We start from the raw sequence: 26,020 nt of genomic DNA, 5'->3' as shown, positions 1-26,020 counted from the left end.
TCTTATTCTTCTAGTGAAGTAGGTAATACTGATTTGTATTGCATGGATTATGTATGACATGGGCAGGCATAATAGTTAATAAAGTGTGTGTGTGTGTTTGTGTGTGTGCACATGCACGTGTTTTTGTGTGTGCCTGCATGCTTAAGTGTGTGTATGTGTGTGTGTGTGTGTACACGTGTGTGCTCCCATACACATGTATCAACAGTCTCATGTTTTCTCTGCAGTTACATCCTTGAAGCTGAACAACAATGTCCAATGCCAAGTTCTCCCTTTGTTGTAAACAACGAGCAGACAGACAGACCATGCTTGAGATAACAGCATGATATGTTAATTAGGTCCTGTCCCTGTTCTTCTCTTTAAGGTTAATGTGATTCAGATAGGGACATGAAAGACCATGATCACAGCTTTCACACCAAGCTGATTTTGCAGGTATGTGACAGGACAACTAAGAGGTTGGGGGGGGGGATAAAAGAAGGGTAACAACTTTGAAACAACGCTGGTGCTGGAACACCACCACCACACTACTGCCCGCTGGTCCCAGATCTGTCAGGCCATTCTCTCTGTTTGGCAATGACAATGACCATAGGATTTGGCTATACACCACAAACAGATCTGGGACCAGGCTATGCCACCTAAGGGGCCAGGGTTCTGATCTGGAAGCACGGTTTCGACTGCTACAATCATGCTTCGGTACTGCAGTTTAACTGACATCTGGCCCAGAAAGACAATTTCCATAGATAAGTCAAATTTGAAAATGTCTAATAAGACACTTTAGTCATCATCTTTGTGCACAAAAGATCCACTGAATTTTTCATATAATTGTTGCTTAGGCCGATTCCCCCCCATCACTCACAGCTGACGATATTAGCATTTTATATTCATCCAAGGTTTGCCATGTTTTTGGTTGCTCGCGCTAATGCGTATGTGAAGTTGGGCCGTGTAAATCGTATGCAACCCAGATATAGACGTCCATGAATCGGCGAATGTGAGTAGATTACATTGAAGACAATGGTCGGACATCTTGGATGCAGTTCACTTACCCTCCCGAGGAAGAAATTCCCATTGAGAGAAGCAACGGACTACATTGGTAAAGGAAGAGTGCTTTTATTTTATTTCACTCTTACATTTGTCAAATGTCACTCTGACATGATGGATGGTGACTCACTTTTATATTACTGCTAAAAATGAAACAATTAGCAGGAAATGGATTTGTCTATTTTTGCTGTAGAACCACTGAACCATTAGACTGAAGGGGTTTCCAGACTTCTTTTGAGGAACTTCCCAGCAAACCAAATTTGTTTCTGTGAATGTTTTCAGAACATTTGTCAAGTTGCGGCAAATGTTCAGTCGTGCTGATGATTAAACAATGATTGTATAAAACATTTGCCTGATGTTGCAAGAATATTATCAGAACACATTTTTCTGTTCTTTAAAGGTTTCCCAAATGTTTCATTAGTTTAAAATAACTTAATGTGAATCTTAGCTAATGTTCTGGGAATGTCCTCTGTTTGCTGGGTTGTCTCTATCTCAGAGATTAGTAGCCTGTCTAATGCAGGTCTCCTTTACTGCTAAGGTTCCAAAGTATAACTTGCAACAAAATCAGACATCTTGACATGTTCTAACAACTCCAGAGTGTGTGTGTGTTCCTACATCCCCAGAGCTGACGTGTGGTTCAAATTACCCCCTAATGTGCCTGCCGTAGACTGGAGAATCATAACAACGTCGTCAGGCTCTTATTTCTAAGAAAGGATTAAAAAGAATCATATCACATTTCTCTCTTTGCCTCTCGATTCCTCTCTCTATTTGAACATTCTCTCTCTCTCGCTCTGTCTCTCTTTCCCCCTCGTCTCTCTTTATGTCTGTCTTAGCTTATTGTTTCACTTTATGAAAGCTTTGAAGTGCCTCGCACTTGTTGCATCGCTCAGGAAAGTGAGAGCTCTGGCTCTTTATACATCCACTGTTTCCAATTTGCCTTTAACCTCAACAGGTCACAGGGTGGGCGCCCAAAGGTCAAGGCAGGGAGGGTGGCTTGGAGGTTAGCAACAGTCACATGACATGAACCTCTGATCCAAACATAGTGCCCTTCAGTGGTTCAAACCAAGGTCCAGTGCCTAACCCTGACACCTCTATCTAGTCCCATTTAGAAGCTGTTGGCCTTCAAATGAAATGAAATGAAATTTTATTGGTCACATACACATATTTAGCAGATGTTATTGTGGGTGTAGCGAAATGCTTGTGTTCCTAGCTCCCACAGTGCAGTCATATCTAATAATTCACACAAATCTAAAAGTACAAGAATGGAATTAAGAAATACATCAATATTAGGACGAGCAATGTCAGAGTGGCATTGACTAAAATACAGTATATACATATAAAATGAGAAAAGCAGTATGTAAACATTATTAAAGTGACTAGTGTTCCATTATTCAAGTGGCCAGTGAATCCATGTCTATGTATATAGGGCAGCAGCCTCTAAGGTGCAGGGTTGAGTAACCGGGTGGTAGCCGGCTAGTGATGACTATTTAACAGTCTGATGGCTATGAGATAGAAGCTGTCTCTCGGTCCCAACTTTGATGCACCTGTACAGACCTTGCCTTCTGGATGATAGTGGGGTGAACAGGCCCTGGCTCGGGTGGTTGATGTCCTTGATGATCTTTTTGGCATTCCTGTGACATCGGGTGCTGTAGGTGTCTTGGAGGGCAGGCAGTGTGCTCCCGGTGATGTGTTGGGCAAACTGCACCATCCTCTGCAGTGCAGTTGCCATACAAGGTGATGATATAGCCCGACAGGATGCTCTCAATTGTGCATCTGTAAAGGTTTGTCAGGGTCTTAGGGGCCAAGCCAAATTTCTTCAGCTTCCTGAGGTTGCCACGCTGTCTGTGTGGGTGGACCATTTCAGATTGTCAGTGATGTGTACGCCAAGGAACTTGAAGCTTTCTACCTTCTCTACTGCGGTCCCGTCGATGTGGATAGGGGCGTGCTCCCTTTGCTGTTTCCTGAAGTCCACGATCAGCTCATTTGTTTTGTTGATGTTGAGGGAGTGGTTATTTTCCTGCCACCACTCACCCAGGGCCCTCACCTCCTCCCTGTAGGCTGTCTCGTCATTGTTGGTAATCAGGCCTACTATTGTTGTGTCGTCTGCAAACTTGATGATCGAGTTGGAGGCGTATGTGGCCACACAGTCATGGGTGAACAGGGAGTACAGGAGGGGGCTGAGCACACACCCTTGTGGGACCCATGTGGTGAGGATCAGGGAAGTTGAGGTGGCCCGTCAGGAAGTCCAGGACCCAGTTGCACAGGGCAGGGTTCAGACCCAGGGCCCCAAGCTTAATGATGAACTTGGAGGGTACTATGGTGTTGAATGCTGAGCTATAGTCAATGAACAGCATTCTTACGTAGGTATTTCTCTTGTCCAGATGGGATAGGTCAGTGTCATGACGATTGTATCGTCTGTGGATCTATTGGGGCGGTAAGCAAATTGAAGTGGGTCTAGGGTGGCAGGTAAGGTGGAGGTGATATGATCCTTAACTCGTCTCTCAAAGCACTTCATGATGACAGAAGTGAGTGCTACGAGGCGATAGTCCTTTAGTTCCCTTACCTTTGCTTTCTTGGGTACAGGAACAATGGTGGACATATTGAAGCAAGTGGGGACAGCAGACTGGGATAGGGAGAGACTGAATATGTCCGTAAACAGTCAAGCCAACTGGTCTGCGCATGCTCAGAGGATGCGGCTATGGATGCCGGAGGGGCCGGCAGCTTTGCGAAGGATAACGCGTAAATTTCTTTCTCATGTCGGCCACAGAGAATGAGAGCCACAGTCCTTGGGAGCGGGCCGCGTTGGTGGCACTGTGTTATCCTCAAAGCGGGCGATGGTGTTTAGCTTGTCCGCGAGCAAGACGGCGGTGTCCGTGATGTGGCTAGTTTTCCCTTTGTAATCCGTGATTGTCTGTAGACCCTGCCACATACGTCTCCTGTCTGAGCCGTTGAATTGTGACTCCACGTTGTCTCTGTACTAACGTTTTGCCTGTTTGATTGCATTACAGAGGGAATAACTACACTGTTTGTATTCAACCATATTCCCAGTCACCTTGCAGTGGTTAAATGCGGTGGTTTGTGTTTTCAGTTTTGCGCGAATGCTGCCATCTATCCACGGTTTCTGGTTCCCCTATACACTTCCTGATGAACTCAGTCACCGCTTCCGTGTATACATCAATGTTATTCTCAGAAGATACCCGGAACATATCCCAGTCCACGTGATGAAAACAATCTTGAAGCATGGATTCCGATTGGTCAGACCAGCGTTGAATAGACCTTAGCATGGGTACTTCCTGTTTGAGTTCCTACCTATAGGAAGGGAGGAGCAATATGGAGTCGTGATCTGATTTTTCAGACGGAAGGGCTTGGGAGTTGCAGTGGTTGAGAGTTTTACCAGAGCGAGTACTACAGTCAATGTGTTGACAGAACTTCTGTAGCGTTTTCCTCAAATTTGCTTTGTTAAAATTCCCAGCTACAATAAATGCGGCCTCAGGATATGTGGTTTCCAGTTTGCATGAGGTCCAAAGTCATTATTTGCGGGCCGTCATGGTATCGGCTTGAGGGGGAATATACACGGCTGTAACTAACCGAAGAGAATTCTCTTTGGAGGTAATAGGGTTGGCATTTGATGATGAGGTATTCTAGGTCAGGTGAACAAAAGGACTTGAGTTCTGTATGTTATCACAATCACACCATGAGTAGTTAATCATGAAACATACACCACTGCCTTTCTTCTTCCCGGAGAGTTCTTTATGGGGCGGCAGTGTAGCCTAGTGGTTAGAGCGTTGGACTAGTAACCGAAAGGTTGCAAGTTCAAATCCCCGAGCTGACAAGGTACAAATCTGTCGTTCTGCCCCTGAACAGGCAGTTAACCCACTGTTCCTAGGCCATCATTGAAAATAAGAATTTGTTCTTAACTGACTTGCCTAGTAAAATAAAGGTAAAATAAAAAAAATAAAAAATCCTGTCTGCGCGATGTACTGAGAACCCAGCTGGTTGTATAGAATGGGACAGTGTATAGAATGGAACAGTGATTCTGTGAAACAGAGTATGTTACAGTACCTGAAGTCTCTCAAAGGAGATCCTCACCCTGAGCTCGTCTACTTTATTGTCCAGAGACTGAACATTAGCGAGTAATATACTCAGGAGCGGTGGATGATGTGCACGCCTCCTGAGTTGGACTAGAATTCCACTCAGAATACCTCTTCTCCGCCGGTGACGTCTTGTAGCAGCCTCTGGGATAAGTTAAATTGCCCTGGAGAGTGTGAAGAAAGGATCAAATTCAGGACAGTCATATTCCTGGTCGTATTGCCGGTGAGTTACCACCGCTCTGATATCCAAAAGTTATTTCCGGCTGTATGTAATAACACAAAAAATACTACAAAGTTGCTTAGGAACTAAATGCAGATCTGCCATGTCTGTCAGCACCATTCAGTTTCAGTGGCTCTTTTAGATGCAGTTTGATTGGTTCCCTCTACTGGGAGACACTTTTGCACTTGATGTGTGCCATCCTGAAATCTGACTAGACAGACCGTTTCCCTGTGAATTTTCAGCATCCCCCACCTGTCAGCACCCCATGACCAGTGTCAGTCTGCCGTCTGTTTCCACCGTTCTCTCTCCTAATCAAAAAGTACTTTTTCCTCATCTTTTTCTAGACAAGGCATACATATTTTTTTTATAGTTTCTATCTTCTCTTCCAGTCAGTGTTTAACTTCTTGGTGACAGGGGGGCAGTATTGAGTAGCTTGAATGAATAAGGTGCCCAGAGTAAACTGCCTGCTACTCTGTCCCAGATGCTAATATATGCATATTATTAGTATTATTGGATAGAAACACTCTGAAGTTTCTAAAACTGTTTGAATGATGTCTGTGAGTATAACATAACTCATATGGCAGGCGAAAACCTGAGAAAATCCAACCAGGAAGTGGTAAATCTGAGGTTTGTAGTTTTTCAACTCTTTGCCATTCCAATATACAGTGTAAATGGGGTCATATTGCACTTTCCGAGGCTTCCACTAGATGTCAACAGTCTTTAGAACTTTGTTTCAGGCTTCTGCTGTGAAGTGGGGCCGAATGAGAGGGGAATGAGCCAGGTGTCTGGCAGAGTGCCACAGGCTAGTGACGTGCGGTCACGAGAGAGTTAGCTCTCGTTCCATTGCTTTTCTACAGACAATGTAATTCTCCGGTTGGAACATTATTGAAGATTTATGATAAAAACATCCTAAAGATTGATTCAATACTTAGTTTGACAAGTTTCTACGACCTGTAATAGAACTTTTCATCCGACGTTCGGCTGGACCTGAACGCGCGTTTGGATTTGTTTACCAAACGCCCTAACAAAAGAAGCTATTTGGACATAAATGATGAACTTTATCGAACAAATAAAACATTTATTATGGAACTGGGATTCCTGGGAGTGCATTCTGATGAAGATCAACAAAGGTAAGTGAATATTTATAATGCTATTTCTGTCTAATGTTGACTACACAATATGGCGGATATCTTTTTGGCTGCTTTGTTGTCTGAACGCTGGACTCAGATTATTGCATGGTTTGCTTTTTCCGTAACGTTTTAAAAAATCTGACAGCGGTTGCATTAAGGGGAAGTATATCCATGTATAACACTTGTCTTTTCATCAACATTTATTATGGGTATTTCTGTAAATTGATGTGGCTCTCTGCACAATCACCGCATGTTTTAGAACTACTGAAGGTAACGCGCCAATGTAAAATGAGATTTTTTTTATATAAATATGCACTTTAGCGAACAAAACATACATGTATTGTGTAACATGAAGTCAGTGTCATCAGTGTCATCTGATGAAGAGCATCAAAGGTTAGTGATTAATTTGATCTCCTCTCTTTGGCTGGAAAAATGGCTGTGTTTTTCTGTGACTTAATGGTGACCTAACATAATCGTTTGTGGTGCTTTCGCTGTAAAGCCTTTTTGAAATCAGACACTGTGGCTGGATTGACGAGAATTGTATCTTTAAAATGGTGTAAAATATTTGTATGCTTGAGGAATTTTAATTATGAGATTTTTGTTGTTTTGAATTTGGCGCCCTGCACTCTCACGGCTGTTGGCTAGGTGGGACGCTATCGTCCCACATATCCCAGAGAGGTTAAAGAAGGGATTATAGATAACCTTCTGAATTAAATGTGTACTACAGCCTACAGCCCTACAGTCAGTGCTGCTCTGTCTCCCTCCCACTGCAAAGCTGCTTCTAATTTGGTGTACTTTGGGTGAACTTCGACCGTTTCCTATTGACTCTCTTTCTCCACCCGCCTGGTGTATGTGAGCTGTTTGTGTGAGCTACGTGCTCCTGCAGAAAACCCAGAGGAAGAGGGGGAGAAAAACACTTCCAGCTTGAATAAACGGCCAGGGGAGAGGTGGGGTTGTGGAGGGAACTGGATGGCCATGTGTGGCTCTAGTAAGTTAGGCCGTACTGTGGTATTGGTAGGACAGTTTCCTCGTGCCACACGGCATTCTAGTGTCTACTAGCGATAGCTTGGGTTTTAGAATTTTTTTGTTAGCAGTGCCCTCAACTGTATAAATTCAGGCCAGCGTTTAGGTGTAGTATATCCCCTAATTCTTCCCATTCTGCCCAGTGCCTGTCTCTCCACCTCTCCACCTCTTCACGGGTACATCATCACAGCTTCCTCTTAGTATAGCCCAAACACACAACAGGCTAACCCCAGGAACTCAGGAAATGCATCTGTCTTTCACTCTCTACCCATCTCCATATTTCTCTCTTTTCCCTATCTCTTTTTTTATTTTCCCTGTCTCGTTCTTCCTGTTAATTTACTCTCTCTGTTTGTTAAAAGTAGGGCCATTGTAAATGGATCGCTGCAGTATAACAATCATTTTGACGTAACTGTGGTCTCATGAGTACAGTGTAGAAACCGTTCATGTCCTGATTCCATGTTGTTGTGACATAATTGTGCTAAATGGTGTGTGCACGTGTGTGTGTGTGTGTGTGCGTGCGTGTGTGTGTTCGGGGACAGATCTTGCCTTAGGTACCTCCCTCCTAGCCATCTGTGAGGTCTTTAGACCATGTGGGTGAAGAGTCCTGATTGTTTTCATATCACTGGTCATCTGTCTATCTGACTGTTAGCATGGGGACAATGTGGTGGACAGCAGGTAGGGACAGGTGGACATAGTGAGGATAGACATGGTTGATTGGCCCACACATGATTTTTTTATTGACCTATAGGACCCTTATTCTTCTACTACTACTTCACCACGCACAGCAAGCCATAGCCATAACAGTGCTCTTTCCCGACTTAGCCTCTGTCTTTTCACTTAATTCTTTCCCCCATTCAGAGGTTGACCTCCCTCCCTCGTCCTCCAGGCCGGGTGTGTTTTCCTGTTTGACCATGCTGGCTGGTTCAGCAGGGGGCTAAGAGTTCAGCAGGATAAGCTATGAGACATTTTTCACACACACACACACACACACACACACACACACACACACACACACGCACACACACAGAGTATTCTCACATGCACACTGATACACACACATGCACACACTGCTCCCACCCCTTGGTTCGTCTTGTCTGTCGCTGGTCTTTAGTCTCCGTAATGGTGCTGGTGTGTAGGTATGTTAACATGTGGTGAAGTTAGTTCGCTGCAGAGCCAAAGCTTAATCACCCAGAAAATTGAGAAAAAGCTCCCCAGCGCCCGATATATAGTGCTGTACACGCACACACACAGAGACACACTCACATAGACACGCGTACACACAATCAAACACACATACACACACACACAACATCGAAGGGGGGAAATGCATCTGCCTTTATGTGCTCTACCTGTCTGCAGGTAGCCACACTCCCAGATCCAACCATGAGTTTCAAATAGGCAGCGCCGAGTGTCATGTAAAAATCTTCCCAGAGTGAAATAATTCCCAATTGTTCTGAATGTGTTGTGATTGTGATGTCATGTAACATTTCTCACAGCGTGAAATTGTTCCCAGTTCAGTAATTGCACGCTCGTCTCTTTGTGTGGATGGCTGAGCTCATGCGGCTGTCTCTCACACCCTCCCTCGCCCTTGATTTAGCTAGCTAGCATAATTAGCAGTCAGTTGGTTGAGATGGCTTGTTCTCAGAGGTGTGCAGTTTTAGCTTGTTTGTATAGCTAAATAAAGAAGTCTAAAAGCTAGATTTTAGCCAAAGTATAAACAACTGTTTCACAACTCCACTAGTTACTTTTGATAACCAAATGTATTTAGCTAGCGATCTGCCATTCTGTGCATCACATGATAGGCTACACTAGCTAGCTAGCACAACTAGCTAGCTTATAACTTTACCCACCATCTCCCACATTACCCAAAGCCAACGGTACCGTGATAGCCTTTTTGCTGGAGCAATCCTTGAGTGGAAAGTAAATGGCAGCACTGCAAATAAATGCAATGCCAATTTGTGGTAAAGCCAAATAAACCATTAAAACTACTACCAAATATTGATATAACTAACCCATGGTACTGTAATTTCTCCAAAATAATCTGTAATTTGTCACTTTAGCCTGTAATGTGGAACTAAAGACTTGACTGTGTTGCAAGTGTGTCTTCCAAGTTTGTCACCAGAATATTACCAAGGAGAAAGCAAGTCCTTGATGTCATTTATGGCCATATATTTAATTAGTGGGTTTATAAAAGAAATTGACAGTGAAATATTTGAGTGAACAGATTGTATTTCAGGGAATGAGAGGAAAAGACAGGCTATCCAAAAGAAAACTATCATCTCCCCCCTGGCAGATATTAGACCATGTAAAACCTGCATAAACAGGTCATGTCTCAGCAATCTACTGTCTTATAGCAAGTGTTTGACACTTTAAAAATACAATTGAATGAATTGATATAACCCCACCCCACACCAAATTGAGATGCTGACCAACAAAAATAAAGTGGTACATTTCTGTATTACTTCCAACCATTAGGGTTGTTTTTGTCGCACTGCTTTGCTCTATCTTGGCCAGGTCGCATTTGTAAATGAGAACTTGGTTCTCAACTGGCCTACCTGGTTAAATAAAGGTGAAATAAAAATATTAAATAAAAAAAATTGAAAGGAGAAAACTGAAACCCTGAAGACATTTCTGCAATAAAATACAGAAGTTTCTTATGTAGCCCTTTACACTCGTACCCGGCAACTTTTGCAAATGTTTTGTTGTCTGAGGGAAGGAAATGCTGTAAATTTAAGAAGATAGTATTTTGAAAGATGAGACGTTGAGTATTATAATAAATACCTCTGATGTCATACAAGCAAGAAAAACACCTGGGAGTCCAAATGTACACACCAAATTATGACCCGTTTCCCTGAATTGTATTGCGAAAGCCTAACACTAATATCGTATTTAAAACTTCGCAAGTCATGTTGGCAATAGAACAAGCCTTGAAATGATGACCACCTGACCCAGATTGCAATTTCTAATGAACCATTTCTAGATTGTGTAATTGTGTTATGGTGAGGATGCAGAGTTGTGTTCCAAACAAAACTACATTGCTCTAGTTCCTCAATGGCACAGCTAGGAAAGCTCAAAGAAAGAAGCTTATAGTTGAAGACTAAAAAAAAACACCTTATAGTTGAAGTGCATAGAAATGACTTAGGAACTGTGAACACTTTGTAGAGGTGTGGCCACTTGGAGACACCAGTTAGTCTTCTCACTCAAACCCTTGTCATTACTTTATGTTGCACCTACCCCATATTTTGCTTCTGCTATTGTTGTGTCCTCACCTTTGGTCTAATCATTTCTCCATAATCTCCAAACTGTTCCCTTTCAATTGCTACCATGGTTATAAAGTGGAAGTCGGAAGTCTACATACACCTTAGCCAAATACATTTAAACTCGCACGCACGCACGCACACACACGCACGCACGCACACACACACACACACACAGCTAGCTGACCTGACTTCAATAAAAACAAACATCTTTCTGTCCTCATAAGTTATACCAGGTTCTAGGAAGAGGGTGTTTGCACTTCAGAGAGAAAACATTAATGCTGCTTGTTTTCATTTATTTAGACTCATTTACATTTACATTTAAGTCATTTAGCAGACGCTCTTATCCAGAGCGACTCAACTGATTGAATGAATATTTGGACCAACAAGCACTAAACAAGCACAAAAACATTAATCAGAGATGTGTGCGTAGTACGATATTGATTACTATCAGCAACACACTATATACAGACGATAGCAAAGTGACTCACTCCAACTGACTAGCCAGTTGCACTAGTTTCTGTTTGCTTTGGGATTTGATTGACAAATAACAAGTCTGATTGATTCACCAGAGGGGAAGCAGAGGTCACTATGCATCATGCAGTAGAACTAGTATTCACCGGCATGATAGTTCTACACTCACACTGTCCTTTATATATCCCAAAGAGATTGGCAATATAACAGGTAAACAAACATGGACAAGCACACAGAAACACACACACACAATGGGTCAATGTGACCCATTTTTGACCCATCTACTGTAAGTGTCAAATTGACCCAGAACACATTTTGAACATAATAAGTTGAATTCCACATGGGGCCAAGGACCAGAAACAGATTGAGGGGTTGCTCGCTAATAGATGTATTATTGAGTTTAAGCTGATGAAGTATGGAAGAATATAATCTAATCAGTCAACCAACAAACCAACCAACACTGCTCTGATCTGCTCAACTCTCCATGCAGATAGATCTATAGACGGTCAGGCCCTTGAGCAAGCTACATATATTCCTGAGTAGGGTAGCAAAATTCTGTCAACTTTCAATCAATTCCTTGGTTTTCTCAAAATCCCAGTTGGAGAATTCCACCCAGGATTTCTGGAAAACCAGAGAAGTTATTAAAAGTTGAAAGGCTATAACATGAAGTAATCATGGGCAATTGCCACTTTAATAGCATTTATTTTTTCAACCTTTACTCAGTCAAGCCACAGGTGGACTTTTCAAAACCAATTACAAAGAAATCCACTGGCTCAAAAGTTTGCTTTTGTTCACTCTGAATGACCGTTGTATCAGTCAGACCACTAGGGTTGTTCTGAGAACTCATTCCAGGGTTCTGGAGGTTCTATATGAACTCATTAAATATCACAATCTTTGTGTTTCCGTTCCAGTAACATCAAAATAGAAATAAAGTGGCCACTCAGAACCACTGTAGGATGAGTATGTGGACACAGTAATTGCATGCCAACGATTTGCTACTGTGTGCCCGTATTTCAGTTCATTCAGTACCTTTAGTTCACTCACTCAGGAAATGGGTTTTGAATGCTCTACCATTACCATCCGGTTCCATACTAAAACATGATCCCTCTTATTCTTTCCACAAAACATTTTTTCCATCTGGGACTAATAAAGAACTAATCATCTTCTTCTGTTGTGTCTCTGCAGCCATCGAGACCCAGAGCACCAGTTCTGAGGAGCTGGTCCCAAGTCCCCCGTCCCCCCTGGCCCCGCCCCGCGTCTACAAGCCCTGCTTCGTGTGCCAGGACAAGTCCTCGGGGTACCACTATGGTGTCAGCGCCTGCGAGGGCTGCAAGGTAAGTCAACGTTCCGTACCGACATATACACCCCAACCAGCAACATACACACTAAAACCATTAACATATGCAGTGGGGCTAAGAAATATTTAGTCAGCCACCAATTGTGCAAGTTCTCCTACTTAAAAAGATGAGAACTTGCACAATTGGTTGCTGACTAAATACTTTTTTGCCCCACTGTACACCTCAACCAGCAACATACACACCAAAACCATTAACATATATACCCCAACCAGCAACATACACACCAAAACCTTCAATATACACCAAAACCAGCAACATACACACCAAAACCATCAATATACACACCAAAACCAGCAACATACACACCAAAACCATCAACATATACACCAAAACCAGCAACATATACACCCCAACCAGCAACATACACACCATAACCTTCAATATGCACACCAAAACCATCAATATACACACCAAAACCATCAACATACACACCAAAACCATCAACATAAACACCAAAACCATCAACATACACACCAAAACTATCAACATACATACCGAAACTATCAACATACACACCAACACTATCAACATACACACCAAAACAATCAACATATACACCCCAACCATCAATATACACACCAAAACCATCAATATACACACCAAAACCATCAATATACACACCAAAACCATTAATATACACACGGAAACCATCAACATACACACCGAAACCATCAACATACACACCTAAACCATCAACATACACACCAAAACCATCAGTATACACACCGAAACCATCAGTATACACACCGAAACCATCAGTATACACACCAAAACCATCAACATACACACCACAACCATCAACATACACACTACAACCATCAACATACACACCAAAAGCATCAACATACACACCACAATCAGCAACATACTAACCACAATCAATCAATCAAACACATGTATTTATAAAGCCCTTTTTACATCAGCCGATGTCACAAACCCCAAACAGCAAACAATGCAGGTGTAGAAGCACGGTGGCTAGGAAAAACTCCCTAGGAAGAAACCATCAACATACACACCACAACCAGAAGACCTCTAGGACCAGATGTTTTCCTCACAACTTGACCTAACCAGAATTGAAAACTTTGTCCTGGTCAGGTCACTTGGTGAGGAAAAACCTCTGTTTGATGTTGCCCACAGTCTATCAATGCAGCTGTACCTGACTGTGCATACTGCATACATACAGAGCGCTCAAACAGTATATCAACGTAAATCAAAGTTTATTTGTCACCTGCGCCGAATACAACATACCTTACAGTGAAATGCTTACTTACAGGCTCTAACCAATAGTGCAAAAAAGGTATTAGGTGAACAATATGTAAGTAAAGAAATAAAAAAGACAGTGAAAAACAGTAGCGAGGAACATACAGACACCGGTTTGTCAGGCTGATTGAAGTAGTATGTACATGTAGATATGGTTAAAGTGACTATGCATATATGATGAACAGAGAGTAGCAGTAGCGTAAAAGAGGGGTTGGCGGGTGGTGGGACACAATGCAGATAGCCCGGTCAGCCAATGTGCGGAAGCACTGGTTGGTCGGACCAATTGAGGTAGTTAAAGGATATACCTGTGTGCATACGGAACATACATCATTGTGTTTAGCTACCTACACAAATAGCTAGCTAGAACAAAGTGTTAATAAGATAATACAGTGGTTGACACTCCAGTCCAGTGTGTGCCTGGAGGCTGAATAGGCATCTTCATTCTATCTCTCCTGCTGTAATCAAAAGGCTGGAATTTCTGAAATTTAGGACTGGGGGAAGGGTGGTGATCAACTCTCTCACAGGGGTCAGGGTCAAACACAGGTTTCTCTGGCCCTCCTATCCAGCCATGAATCTAACGCTATTTACATTGAACATTTTTGTAATTTAGCAGACGCTCTTATCCAGAGCGACTTACAGTAGTGCGTGCATACATTTCCATTCGTACTGGTGCCCCATGGGAATCGAACACACAACCCTGGTGTTGCAAGTGCAATGCTTTACCAACTAAGCCCAGCTTAGGTCTGGTGTGACCCCGTACCTCCAGCCCCACGACCTGATAATACCACCTAGAGTCAGACATATGTCAAATATATACAGTACCATGGAGATATAGATGCATTGAGATTAGAACATAGCTACAGAAATATGGGGAAACAAATGCATGTAATCACACACACCAAACTTAAATATTTAGTGGGGTCAAGCACATTCCTTCTACTCCTGCACCCTGACTGGACTGCAGATGGTATCATCTCTGAAATAAAAGGACAGATGGGGGTTTAACTTGTAAACAGAATGAAACAGCCAGCTAGCTCTCTACGGAAATGGCCTAACGTAGTGGGGTGACTTAATTCCATAAACCTCCCTCTCTCTCTCTCTCTCTCTCTCTCTCTCTCTCTCTGTCTCTCTGTCTCTCTGTCTCTGTCTCTGTGTCTGAGTGGCCAGTAGCAGAATTCATGGTATAATAGCTGTGACATCTTGACTCGGGGGGATTATGCCAGAGATTAAGGCTTTTTCCTTGTTGTATTCCTGTCTCCATGGCGAGGGCATTGTTGTCATGGGGTGTGAGGACCGAGTACCTCCATTGGACAGAGTCAATTGAGCGTGCTCTCTCTCTCCGCAGCTGTAGGGTTTTAGCTGCTAAAGTTCTCTCTCTCTCTCTCTCTCTCTGTCTCTATATCTATATCTCTCCCCCTCTCTCTATATATATCTCCCTCTTCCTCTCCCTCTCTCTCCCTCATATTAAAGGGTCCTCTACTGCCCTGTGAATGATCGAATAACACCGGCAAACACACACACAGCTTGTGCTATGTGTGTATATGTACTGTATACATGTAATGAGAGGGATGAGAGAGAGACAACAGCAGATGAGAGAGAGACACGTCAGAAGAGAAGACACAGACTACGGCAGATGTGATCATGCCAGAACACACTCAACTCATTTACATCATCTGACACCAGCAACGCTCGCCTTTGTTTGATATCTTGAAGAGAGAGGATTTGAATTGGTAAAATGGCGAGCAGACATGTGGGCTCCCATAAGTACATGCATATGCAGTGGTAGCGGTGCGCTATAGGGGGGCTATGCTACTTCTTATGGGTATTCATTGAAAGTCAAGACAACTCAAACCAAAGGCTGCCTCCTCTGCTGTTCAGATGAGACAGTTGTGTCCTACACCTTTGTGACATCATCCCTCTTGGGGTTCTGAAACTGTCCCCACAGAGAGCAACTCAACACAGCTCACAGCAATGCACCAGATCTGGGTCAAATACCTTTGATTACGTGAAACAGTGGAACAAAAAACAAACACTTTTTTTTTACCATACTGTTTCTTAGAGTTTGCACTTTTGGGAACTATTCTGATAGTTTGATAGTGGGGAAAACTAGATAAAGACTAACGGTGTTTGACCTATGTATTTGACTTACGGTATGTCTGTAGATCACATAAACTTTAAGACATAATTAACATAGTGTACCAGAGTACCCAAGGGCAATAGACTAGGCCTAGGGACTATAGACTAGGCCTAGGGACTATAGACTAGGCCCAGGGCCTCTTTCTTCTACAAAATAAGATGAATAAAAATCATATTGTCTGCTCTCTGTCAATAGAACGGATAGCTTCACTGCCTCTGAGAAAAGAAGAAGAATAACCTAAAGTGAAGAGAATAAGAACAGAAGAATACACAATAGGGCTTAGACACACAGACACCGCTTTACTTTTATATCCCTACTTTAGTTCAGTGTACAGCACAGGAGGCTGATGGTGTACAGTATGGATAACAAAAAATATTTTGAATCTAGAAGGACATCATATAATAAATGGTAGAGAATCACAATAGCATCATCTCAGGTCTCAATTTTAGGATATTGGGTTTTGTCGATGCACATGACAAAGGCTATAGATTTTTTCAAGTAGACTCATATCTCTACGGCTATAAAAGACTATAGCTTTATAGGTTGGACCCGGTCCGCATCTTCTTTGTTGGGCTGACTGAAAAGCTTCACTGAAAAAGGATATATACAGTGGGGAGAACAAGTATTTGATACACTGCCGATTTTACAGGTTTTCCTACTTACAAAGCATGTAGAGGTCTATAATTTTTATCATAGGTACACTTCAACTGTGAGAGACGGAATCTAAAACAAAAATCCAGAAAATCACATTGTATGATTTTTAAGTAATTAATTTGCATTTTATTGCAAATAAAATACTGAATGAACACTTATTTTAACTTAATATAATACATCAATAAAATCAATTTCGTCTCAAATAAATAATGAAACATGTTCAATTTGGTTTAAATAATGCAAAAACAAAGTGTTGGAGAAGTAATAGTGCAATATGTGCCATGTAAAAAAGCTAACGTTTGAGTTCCTTGCTCAGAACATGAGATCATATGAAAGTTGGTGGTTCCTTTTAACACGAGGCTTCAATATTCCAAGGTAAGAGGTTTTAGATTGTAGTTAATATAGTATTTATAGGACTATTTCTCTCTATACCATTTGTATTTCATATACCTTTGACTATTGGATGTTCTTATAGACACTATAGTATTGCCAGTGTAACAGTATAGCTTCCGTCCCTCTCCTCGCCCCTACCTGGGTTCGAACCAGGAACACATCAACAACAACCACACTCGAAGCAGCGTTACCCATCGCTCCACAAAAGCCGCGGCCCTTGCAGAGCAAGGGGAATAACTACTCCAAGTCTCAGAGCCAGTGACGTTGAAACGCTATTAGCGCGCACCCCGCTAACTAGCTAGCCATTTCACATCGATTACACCAGCCATTAGGCTGATAGGCTTGAAGTCATAAACAGCGCTGTGCTTGCGAAGAGCTGCTGGCAAAACGCACAAAAGTGCTGTTTGAATGAATGCTTACGAGCCTGCTGCTGCCTACCATCGCTCAGTCAGACTGCTCTATCAAATCATAGACTTAATTATAACATAACACACAGAAATACGAGCCTTTGGTCATTAATATGGTCAAATCCGGAAACTATCATTTCGGGAAAAAAACGTTTATTATTTCAGTGAAATACGGAACCGTTCGGTATTTTATCTTAACGGGTGGCATCCCTAAGTCTAAATATTCTTGTTACATTGCACAACCTTCAATGTTATGTCATAATTATGTACAATTCTGGCAAATTAGTTCGCAATGAGCCAGGCTTCCCAAACTGTTGCATATACCCTGACTCTGCGTGCAATGAACGCAAGAGAAGTGACACAATTTCACCTGGTTAATATTGCCTGCTAACCTGGATTTCTTTTAGCTAAATATGCAGGTTTAAAAATATATACTTCTGTGTATTGATTTTAAGAAAGGCATTGGTGTTTATGGTTAGGTACAGTCGTCCAACGATTGTGCTTTTTTCGCAAATGCGCTTTTGTTAAATCATCCCCAGCATTGCATCGATTATATGCAACTCAGGTCACGCTAGTAATATCATCAACCATGTGTAGTTATAACTAGTGATTATGATTGATTGATTGTTTTTTATAAGATAAGTTTAATGCTAGCTAGCAACTTACCTTGGCTTCTACTGCATTCGCGTAACAGGCAGTCTCCTTGTGAAGTGTAACAGGTGGCAGGTGGTTAGAGCGCTGGACTAGTTAACTGTAAAGTTGCAAGATTGCATCCCCCGAGCTGACAAGGTGAAAATCTGTCGTTCTGCCCCTGAACAAGGCAGTTAACCCACCGTTCCTGGGCCGTCATTGAAAATAAGAATGTGTTCTTAACTGACTTGCCTAGTTAAATAAAGGTATAAAAAAATAAAACTGCCAAATCGGCGCCCAAAAATACCGATTTCCGATTGTTATGAAAACTTGAAATCGGCCCTAATTAAATCGGCCATTCCGATTAATCGATCGACCTCTAATACACACATACCATATGCACACACGCAGCATATGCACGCATGCATGGACACATGCACACACACACACACCCACACACACACTCCATATGCATGCATGTATGGGCACAGGCTCATCTGGGTGATGTTCTCTGATTCTGAGTGTAATGATTATTATTAGAATGGGAGCTATGATGACTGCCAGCTGGGGTAGACAGACGGAAAATGGGTTCCTGTGTGTGTGTGTGTGTGTGTGTGTGTGTGTGACTGATTCACTTTCATATTGCTTTCCAACTTCGCTTAAAAAAAATATATATATATATATATATAAACATATCTGCTTGAAGTTTGTTGGTTTAACGCTGACATTCATATAAATCATGTATCGTTGTCAATGATTGAGGCACTCAAACAAGCTATGAACACAGATCTCCAGTTAGAATTCAGCCCTTATTGACAAGACAAAACAGTACAAGGCTTCACTGTCCAGCCTGATTAAGAAACCTGCTGCTTGTCTTGAATAGGGATGGTCAGCCGATCCTGTATGTACGTCAGAAGCTTAGTGGAGCAGAGTGTTACCATCTGCTGAGAGAGAGGATAAGAGTGGAGACTGAAGATGTCTGCTTGGTGCCCCCAGGCCAGCGCCAAGAGAGGGAGAAAGAGAGAGAGAGAGAAATAAAGATGGAGAGGAAACCTGAAGAATGGGGACACAATTGGTCATCTGTGGAAGGTGGGGGGGGATCTGAAACCCAACAAGGAAGCTCTCCTCCATCCTCTCTTTCGATTCTACCTCTCTCTCTTTTCTCTTTTCTCTCCTCCTCTGTGTCTCGATCTATTCAGGTCATGCTGGCTGAGTCGCCTCTCGTTTGAAAGGCCCCGACTCATTGACTTTTTTCTTTCTTTCTCCCTCTTTATTTTACCCTCTCTCTCTTTCTCTCTCAACCCATCTGTGCACTTCACGGGTGCCGTTTCCGGGGTGGTAAGGAGAAAGAGAGAGAATAGAAGGAGGAAGGAGGGGGAGAGATTGGCCCTGCCTATCCGACTTGTTCACTGTTTCCCAGAGGCCCATTGGCCACGGTCACTCTCTAGTCACTCTTCTCTTCTCTTAGTCTTCTCTTCTCTACTCTAGTCTTCTCTTCTCTAGTCTTCTCTTCTCTCTCTCTCTCTCTCTCTTAGTCTTCTCACTCTCTAGTCACTCTTCTCTTCTCTAGTCTTCTCTCTCTTCTCTAGTCTTCTCTTCTCTCTCTCTCTCTCTCTCTCCCTCCCTCTCTCTCTTCTCTTCTCACTCTCTCTGTGTTATCTGCTGAGGTTTCATGATCACCAGGGCAGCAAAGCCAGTCTCGGGCCATATGGAACTGCTTTCTTGCGCTCTTATTTACTCTGCCTTTTCAATGGCACCCAACCCTTGTACAACCCCGGTCCAAGGATCTTCTTCTTTACCTCTCTACCTCTCTTCTTTACCTCTCTACCCCTCTTCTATACCTCTATTCCCCTCTACCTCTCTTATTCTTTACCTCTCTTATTTTTTACTTCTCTTCTTCTTTGCCTTTCTACCTCTGTTCCTCTCTACCTCTCTTCCTCTCTTCCTCTACCTCTCTTCTTCTTTACCTCTGTCTCTATTCTTCTATTCAAATCAAATCAAATTTATTTATATAGCCCTTCGTACATCAGCTGATATCTCAAAGTGCTGTACAGAAACCCAGCCTAAAACTCCCTAGGAAGAAACCTAGAGAGGAACCAGGCTCAGTCCTCTTCTGGCTGTGCCGGGTGGAGATTATAATAGAACATGGCCAAGATGTTCAAATGTTCATAAATGACCAACATGGTCAAATAATAGGTCTGGGACAGGTAGCACGTCCGGTGAACAGGTCAGGATTCCATAGCCGCAGGCAGAACAGTTGAAACTGGAGCAGCAGCACGCCCAGGTGGACTGGGGACAGAAAGGAGTCATCATGCCAGGTAGTCCTGAGGCATGGTCCTAGGGCTCAGGTCCTCCGAGAGAGAGAAAGAAAGAGAGTGAGAGAGAATTAGAGAGAGCATACTTAAATTCACACAGGACACCGGATAAGACAGGAGAAGTACTCCAGATATAACAAACTGATCCTAGCCCCCCGACACATAAACTACTGCTGGAGGCTGAGACAGGAGGGGTCAGGAGACACTGTGGCCCCATCCGATGATACCCCTGGACAGGGCCAAACAGGAAGGATATAACCCCACCCACTTTACCAAAGCACAGCCCCCACACCACTAGAGGGATATCTTCAACCACCAACTTACCATCCTGAGACAAGGCCGAGTATAGCCCCCTAAGATCTCCACCACGCCACAACCCAGGGGGGGCGCCAACCCAGACAGGAAGATCACATCAGTGACTCAACCCACTCAAGTGACACACCCCTCCTAGGGACGGCATGAAAGAGCACCAGTAAGCCAGTGACTCAGCCCCTGTAATAGGGTTAGAGGCAGAGAATCCCAGTGGAAAGAGGGGAACCGGCCAGGCAGAGACAGCAAGGGCGGTTCGTTGCTCCAGAGCCTTTCCGTTCACCTTCACACTCCTGGGCCAGACTACACTCAATCATATGACCCACTGAAGAGATGAGTCTTCAGTAAAGACTTAAAGGTTGAGACCGAGTTTGCGTCTCTCACATGGGTAGGCAGACCATTCCATAAAAATGGAGCTCTATAGGAGAAAGCCCTGCCTCCAGCTGTTTGCTTAGAAATTCTAGGGACAATTAGGAGGCCTGCGTCTTGTGACCGTAGCGTACGTGTAGGTATGTACGGCAGGACCAAATCAGAGAGATAGGTAGGAGCAAGCCCTTGTAATGCTTTGTAGGTTAGCAGTAAAACCTTGAAATCAGCCCTTGTCTTGACAGGAAGCCAGTGCAGGGAGGCTAGCACTGGAGTAATATGATCACATGTTTGGGTTCTCATCAGGATTCTAGCAGCCGTATTTAGCACTAACTGAAGTTTATTTAGTGCTTTATCCAGGTAGCCAGAAAGTAGAGCATTGCAGTAGTCTAACCTAGAAGTAACGAAAGCATGGATGAATTTTTCTGCATCATTTTTGGACAGAAAGTTTCTGATTTTTGCAATGTTACGTAGATGGAAAAAAGCTGTCCTTGAAACAGTCTTGATATGTTCGTCAAAAGAGAGATCAGGGTCCAGAGTAACGCAGAGGTCCTTCACAGTTTTATTTGAGACGACTGTACAACTATTAAGATTAATTGTCAGATTCAACAGAAGATCTCTTTGTTTCTTGGGACATAGAACAAGCATCTCTGTTTTGTCCGAGTTTAAAAGTAGAACGTTTGCAGCCATCCACTTCCTTATGTCTGAAACACAGGCTTCTAGCGAGGGCAATTTTGGGGCTTCACCATGTTTCATTGAACTGTACAGCTGTGTGTCATCCGCATAGCAGTGAAAGTTAACATTATGTTTTCGAATGACATCCCCAAGAGGTAAAATATATAGTGAAAACAATAGTGGTCCTAAAACGGAACCTTGAGGAACACCGAAATGTACAGTTGATTTGTCAAAGGACAAACCATTAACAGAGACAAACTGATATCTTTCCGACAGATAAGATCTAAACCAGGCCAGAACTTGTCTGTGTAGACCAATTTGGGTTTACAATCTCTCCAAAATAATGTGGTAATCAAAAGCAGCACTAAGGTCTAGGAGCACGAGGACAGATACAGAGCCTCGGTCTGATGCCATTAAAAGGTCATTCACCACCTTCACAAGTGCAGTCTCAGTGCTATGATGGGGTCTAAAACCAGACTGAAGCATTTCGTATAATTTTTTTGTCTTCAGGAAGGCAGTGAGTTGCTGTGCAACAGCCTTTTCTAAAATTATTGAGAGGAATGGAAGATTCGATATAGGCCGATAGTTTTTTATATTTTCTGGGTCAAGGTTTGGCTTTTTCAAGAGAGGCTTTATTACTGCCACCTTTAGTGAGTTTGGTACACATCCGGTGGATAGAGAGCCGTTTATTATGTTCAACATAGAAGGACCAAGCACAGGAAGCAGCTCTTTCAGTAGTTTAGTTGGAATAGGGTCCAGTATGCAGCTTGAAGGTTTAGAGGCCATGATTATTTTCATCATTGTGTCAAGAGATATAGTACTAAAACACTTGAGTGTCTCTCTTGATCCTAGGTCCTGGCAGAGTTGTGCAGACTCAGGACAACTGAGATTTGAAGGAATACGCAGATTTAAAGAGTAGTCCCTAATTTGCTTTCTAATAATCATGATCTTTTCATCTCTACCTCTATTCTTCTTTACCTCTCTACCTCTATTCCTCTCTCTCTCTTCTTCTTTCCCTCTACCTCTATTCCTCTCTACCTATTCTTCTTTACCTCTCTACCTCTATTCCTCTCTACCTCTCTTATTCTTTACCTCTCTACCTCTCTTCTTTACCTCTCCACCTCTATTCCTCTCTACCTCTTCTTCTTTACCTCTATTCCTCTCTACCTCTACATCTCTCTTCTTATTTTTCTCTCTACTTCTTTACCTCTCTACTTCTATTCCTCTCTACTTCTATTCCTCTCTACTTCTATTCCTCTCTACCTCTTTTCCTCTACCTCTCTACCTCTATTCCTCTCTACCTCTATTCCTCTCTACCTCTATTCCTCTATTCCTCTCTACCTCTCTTCCTCTCTACCTCTTTCCTCTTTACCTCTCCTCTTCTTTACCTCTACCTCTGGTTGTAGTGAATACTCAGGCAACACAAAGCACCTTGGTCACAGGGGAGGGCAGGAGTGTGGAAGAGGGAGGTGGGTAGAGAGAGAGAGGTAAAGTGAAGGGGTTGGGTGGATTAGGTAAATAATTGATGTTCGGCACTTTCATTTTTTAATCTGTAAATGAGACAGCCCTTAAGATGCCTCCAGGTTCCTGGACTCGGTGTGTGTGACACCCTGTTGGTGTTAGTGTTTATGTGTTTGTGTATGTGTGTGACATCCTATCTCTCCTCCCATTAAGATAACAAGATGGAGGATAATGATCCAGTTAAGATGCACAGGAAATCAGAAGAAAGAGTGTCTGTCATGTCTGTCTCCCAGGTGGATCACACCATTTCCCCTGAGTGGTGTGTGTGTATGTGTCCATGCTTGCGTCCATGTGTGTGTATGTGTCCATATCGTTGCGTCCGTGTGTGTGTGTGTGTGTGGGGGGGGTCTTATCTCCCCATTAGCTCAGAGACAGAGAGAAACATAGAGAGAGACACAGAGAGTCAGTAGACCAGACAAGGCCAATATCCACTCATATCATGTCCCCAGATCAAACATATAATTTATTTAGTCACCAGAACAGAGCCCCCCAGCTGGTGTGTGTCTGTGTGTGTGTTAGAGCTGGGCGATATGAAGCTGAGCAAAATGTTCTTTAATCCGTATTGCAATAAATCAAATCAAATTTTATTTGTCACATACACATGGTTAGCAGATGTTAATGCGAGTGTAGCAAAATGCTTGTGTTTCTAGTTCCGACAATGCAGTAATAACCAATGAGTAATCTAACCTAACAACTCCACAACTACTACCTTATACACACAAGTGTAAAGGGATAAAGAATATGTACATAAAGGTATATGAATGAGTGATGGTACAGAACGGCATAGGCAAGATGCAGTAGATGGTATCGAGTACAGTATATACATATACATATGAGATGAGTAATGTAGGGTATGTAAACATTATATTAAGTGACATTGTTTAAAGTGGCTAGTGAAACATTTTTACATCAATTTCCATTATTAAAGTGGCTGGAGTTGAGTCAGTATGTTGGCAGCAGCCACTCAATGTTAGTGGTGGCTGTTTAACAGTCTGATGGCCTTGAGATAGAAGCTGTTTTTCAGTCTCTCGGTCCCTGCTTTTGATGTTTTACTCACGTCGGCTGCAGTGAAGGAGAGTCCGCAGGATTTGGTAGCGGGCCGTGTCAGAGGCACTGTATTGTCCTCAAAGCGGGCAAACAAGTTATTTAGTCTGTCTGGGAGCAAGACATCCTGGTCCGCGATGGGGCTGTTTCTTTTTTGTAATCCGTGATTGACTGTAGACCCTGCCACATACCTCTTGTGTCTGAGCCGTTGAATTGTGACTCTACTTTGTCTCTATACTGACGCTTAGCTTGTTTGATTGCCTTGCGGAGGGAATAGCTACACTGTTTGTATTCAGCCATGTTTCAGGTCACCTTGCCCTGATTAAAAGCAGTGGTTGCGTTTTCAGTTTCGCGCGAATGCTGCCATTAACCTATTTTCATTTTTGGGAAAAAACGTTCCCGTAGTAAACGGGATATTTTGTCAGGACAAGATGCTAGAATATGCATATACTTGACAGCTTAGGATAGAAAACACTCAAAACTGTAAAAATATTGTCTGTGAGTACAACAGAACTGATGTTGCAGGCGAAAGCCTGAGAAAAATTCAATCAGGAAGTGCCTCATGTTTTGAAAGCGCTGCGTTCCAATGTGTCCCTATTGAGCAGTGAATGGGCTATCAACCAGATTACACTTTCTCCGTATTCCCGAAGGTGTCTACAGCATTGTGACGTAGTTTTACGCATTTATGTTGAAGAATACCCGTAGGTGGCTACATTGCGCAAGTGGTCACCTAATGCTCCCAGAGAGATTCTCGCGTAAAATACAGAGGTAGCCATTACTCCAATCGGTCCTACTGAAAAACTAATTGTCCCGATGGATATATTATCGAATAGATATTTGAAAAGCACCTTGAGGATTGATTATAAACAACGTTTGCCATGTTTCTGTCGATATTATGGAGCTAATTTGGAATATTTTTCGCCGTTTTCGTGACTGCAATTTCCGGGCGATTTCTCAGCCAAACGTGAAGAACAAACGGAGCTATTTCGCCTACAAAAATAATATTTTTGGAAAAAAGGAACATTGGCTATCTAACTGGGAGTCTCATGAGTGAAAACATCTGAAGCTCATCAAAGGTAAACGATTTAATTTGATTGCTTTTCTGATTTCCGTGACCAAGTTACCTGCTGCTAGCTGGACAAAATGCTATGCTAGGCTATCGATAAACTTACACAAATGCTTGTCTAGCTTTGGCTGTAAAGCATATTTTGACAATCTGAGATGACAGGGTGATTAACAAAAGGCTAAGCTGTGTCTCAATATATTTCACTTGTGATTTTCATGAATAGGAATATTTTCTAGTAAAATGTATGTCCGTTGCGTTATGCTAATTAGTGTCAGATGATGACAGCGGTCCCGTTCACGGGATGGGGTGTCACTAGAGGTTAATCCACAGTTTCTGGTTTGGGAATGTTTTAATCGTTGCTGTGGGTATAACATCGTCAATGCACTTTCTAATGAACTCGCTCACCGATTCAGTGTATTCGTCAATGTTGTTGTTGGACGCAATGCGGAACATATCCCAATCCACGTGATCGAAGCAGTCTTGAAGCGTGGAATCAGATTGGTCGACCAGCGTTGAACAGACCTGAGCGCGGGAGCTTCTTGTTTTAGGCTCTGTCTGTAGGCTGGAAGCAACAAAATGGAGTCGTGGTCAGCTTTTCCGAAAGGAGGGCGGGGGAGGGCCTTATATGCGTCGCGGAAGTTAGAATAACAATCAT

The 26,020-nt window shown here is 42.8% G+C and overlaps 1 protein-coding gene across 1 annotated transcript in view; it reads left to right on the top strand.

The window, feature by feature from the left end:
- LOC115131432 (retinoic acid receptor alpha-A) overlaps positions 1-26,020 on the top strand; it is a 141,822-nt gene that overhangs the window by 6,484 nt on the left and 109,318 nt on the right. Inside the window, exon 2 of the mRNA XM_029663154.2 lies at positions 12,416-12,564. Coding sequence (XP_029519014.1) covers positions 12,416-12,564 — 149 coding nt within the window. The remainder of the gene's footprint in view (positions 1-12,415; positions 12,565-26,020) is intronic.

The sequence above is a fragment of the Oncorhynchus nerka genome, linkage group LG7 (genome assembly GCF_034236695.1).
Source record: "Oncorhynchus nerka isolate Pitt River linkage group LG7, Oner_Uvic_2.0, whole genome shotgun sequence".
Taxonomy (NCBI): Eukaryota; Metazoa; Chordata; class Actinopteri; order Salmoniformes; family Salmonidae; genus Oncorhynchus; species Oncorhynchus nerka.
This window is presented reverse-complemented; position numbering and strand designations above follow the sequence as displayed.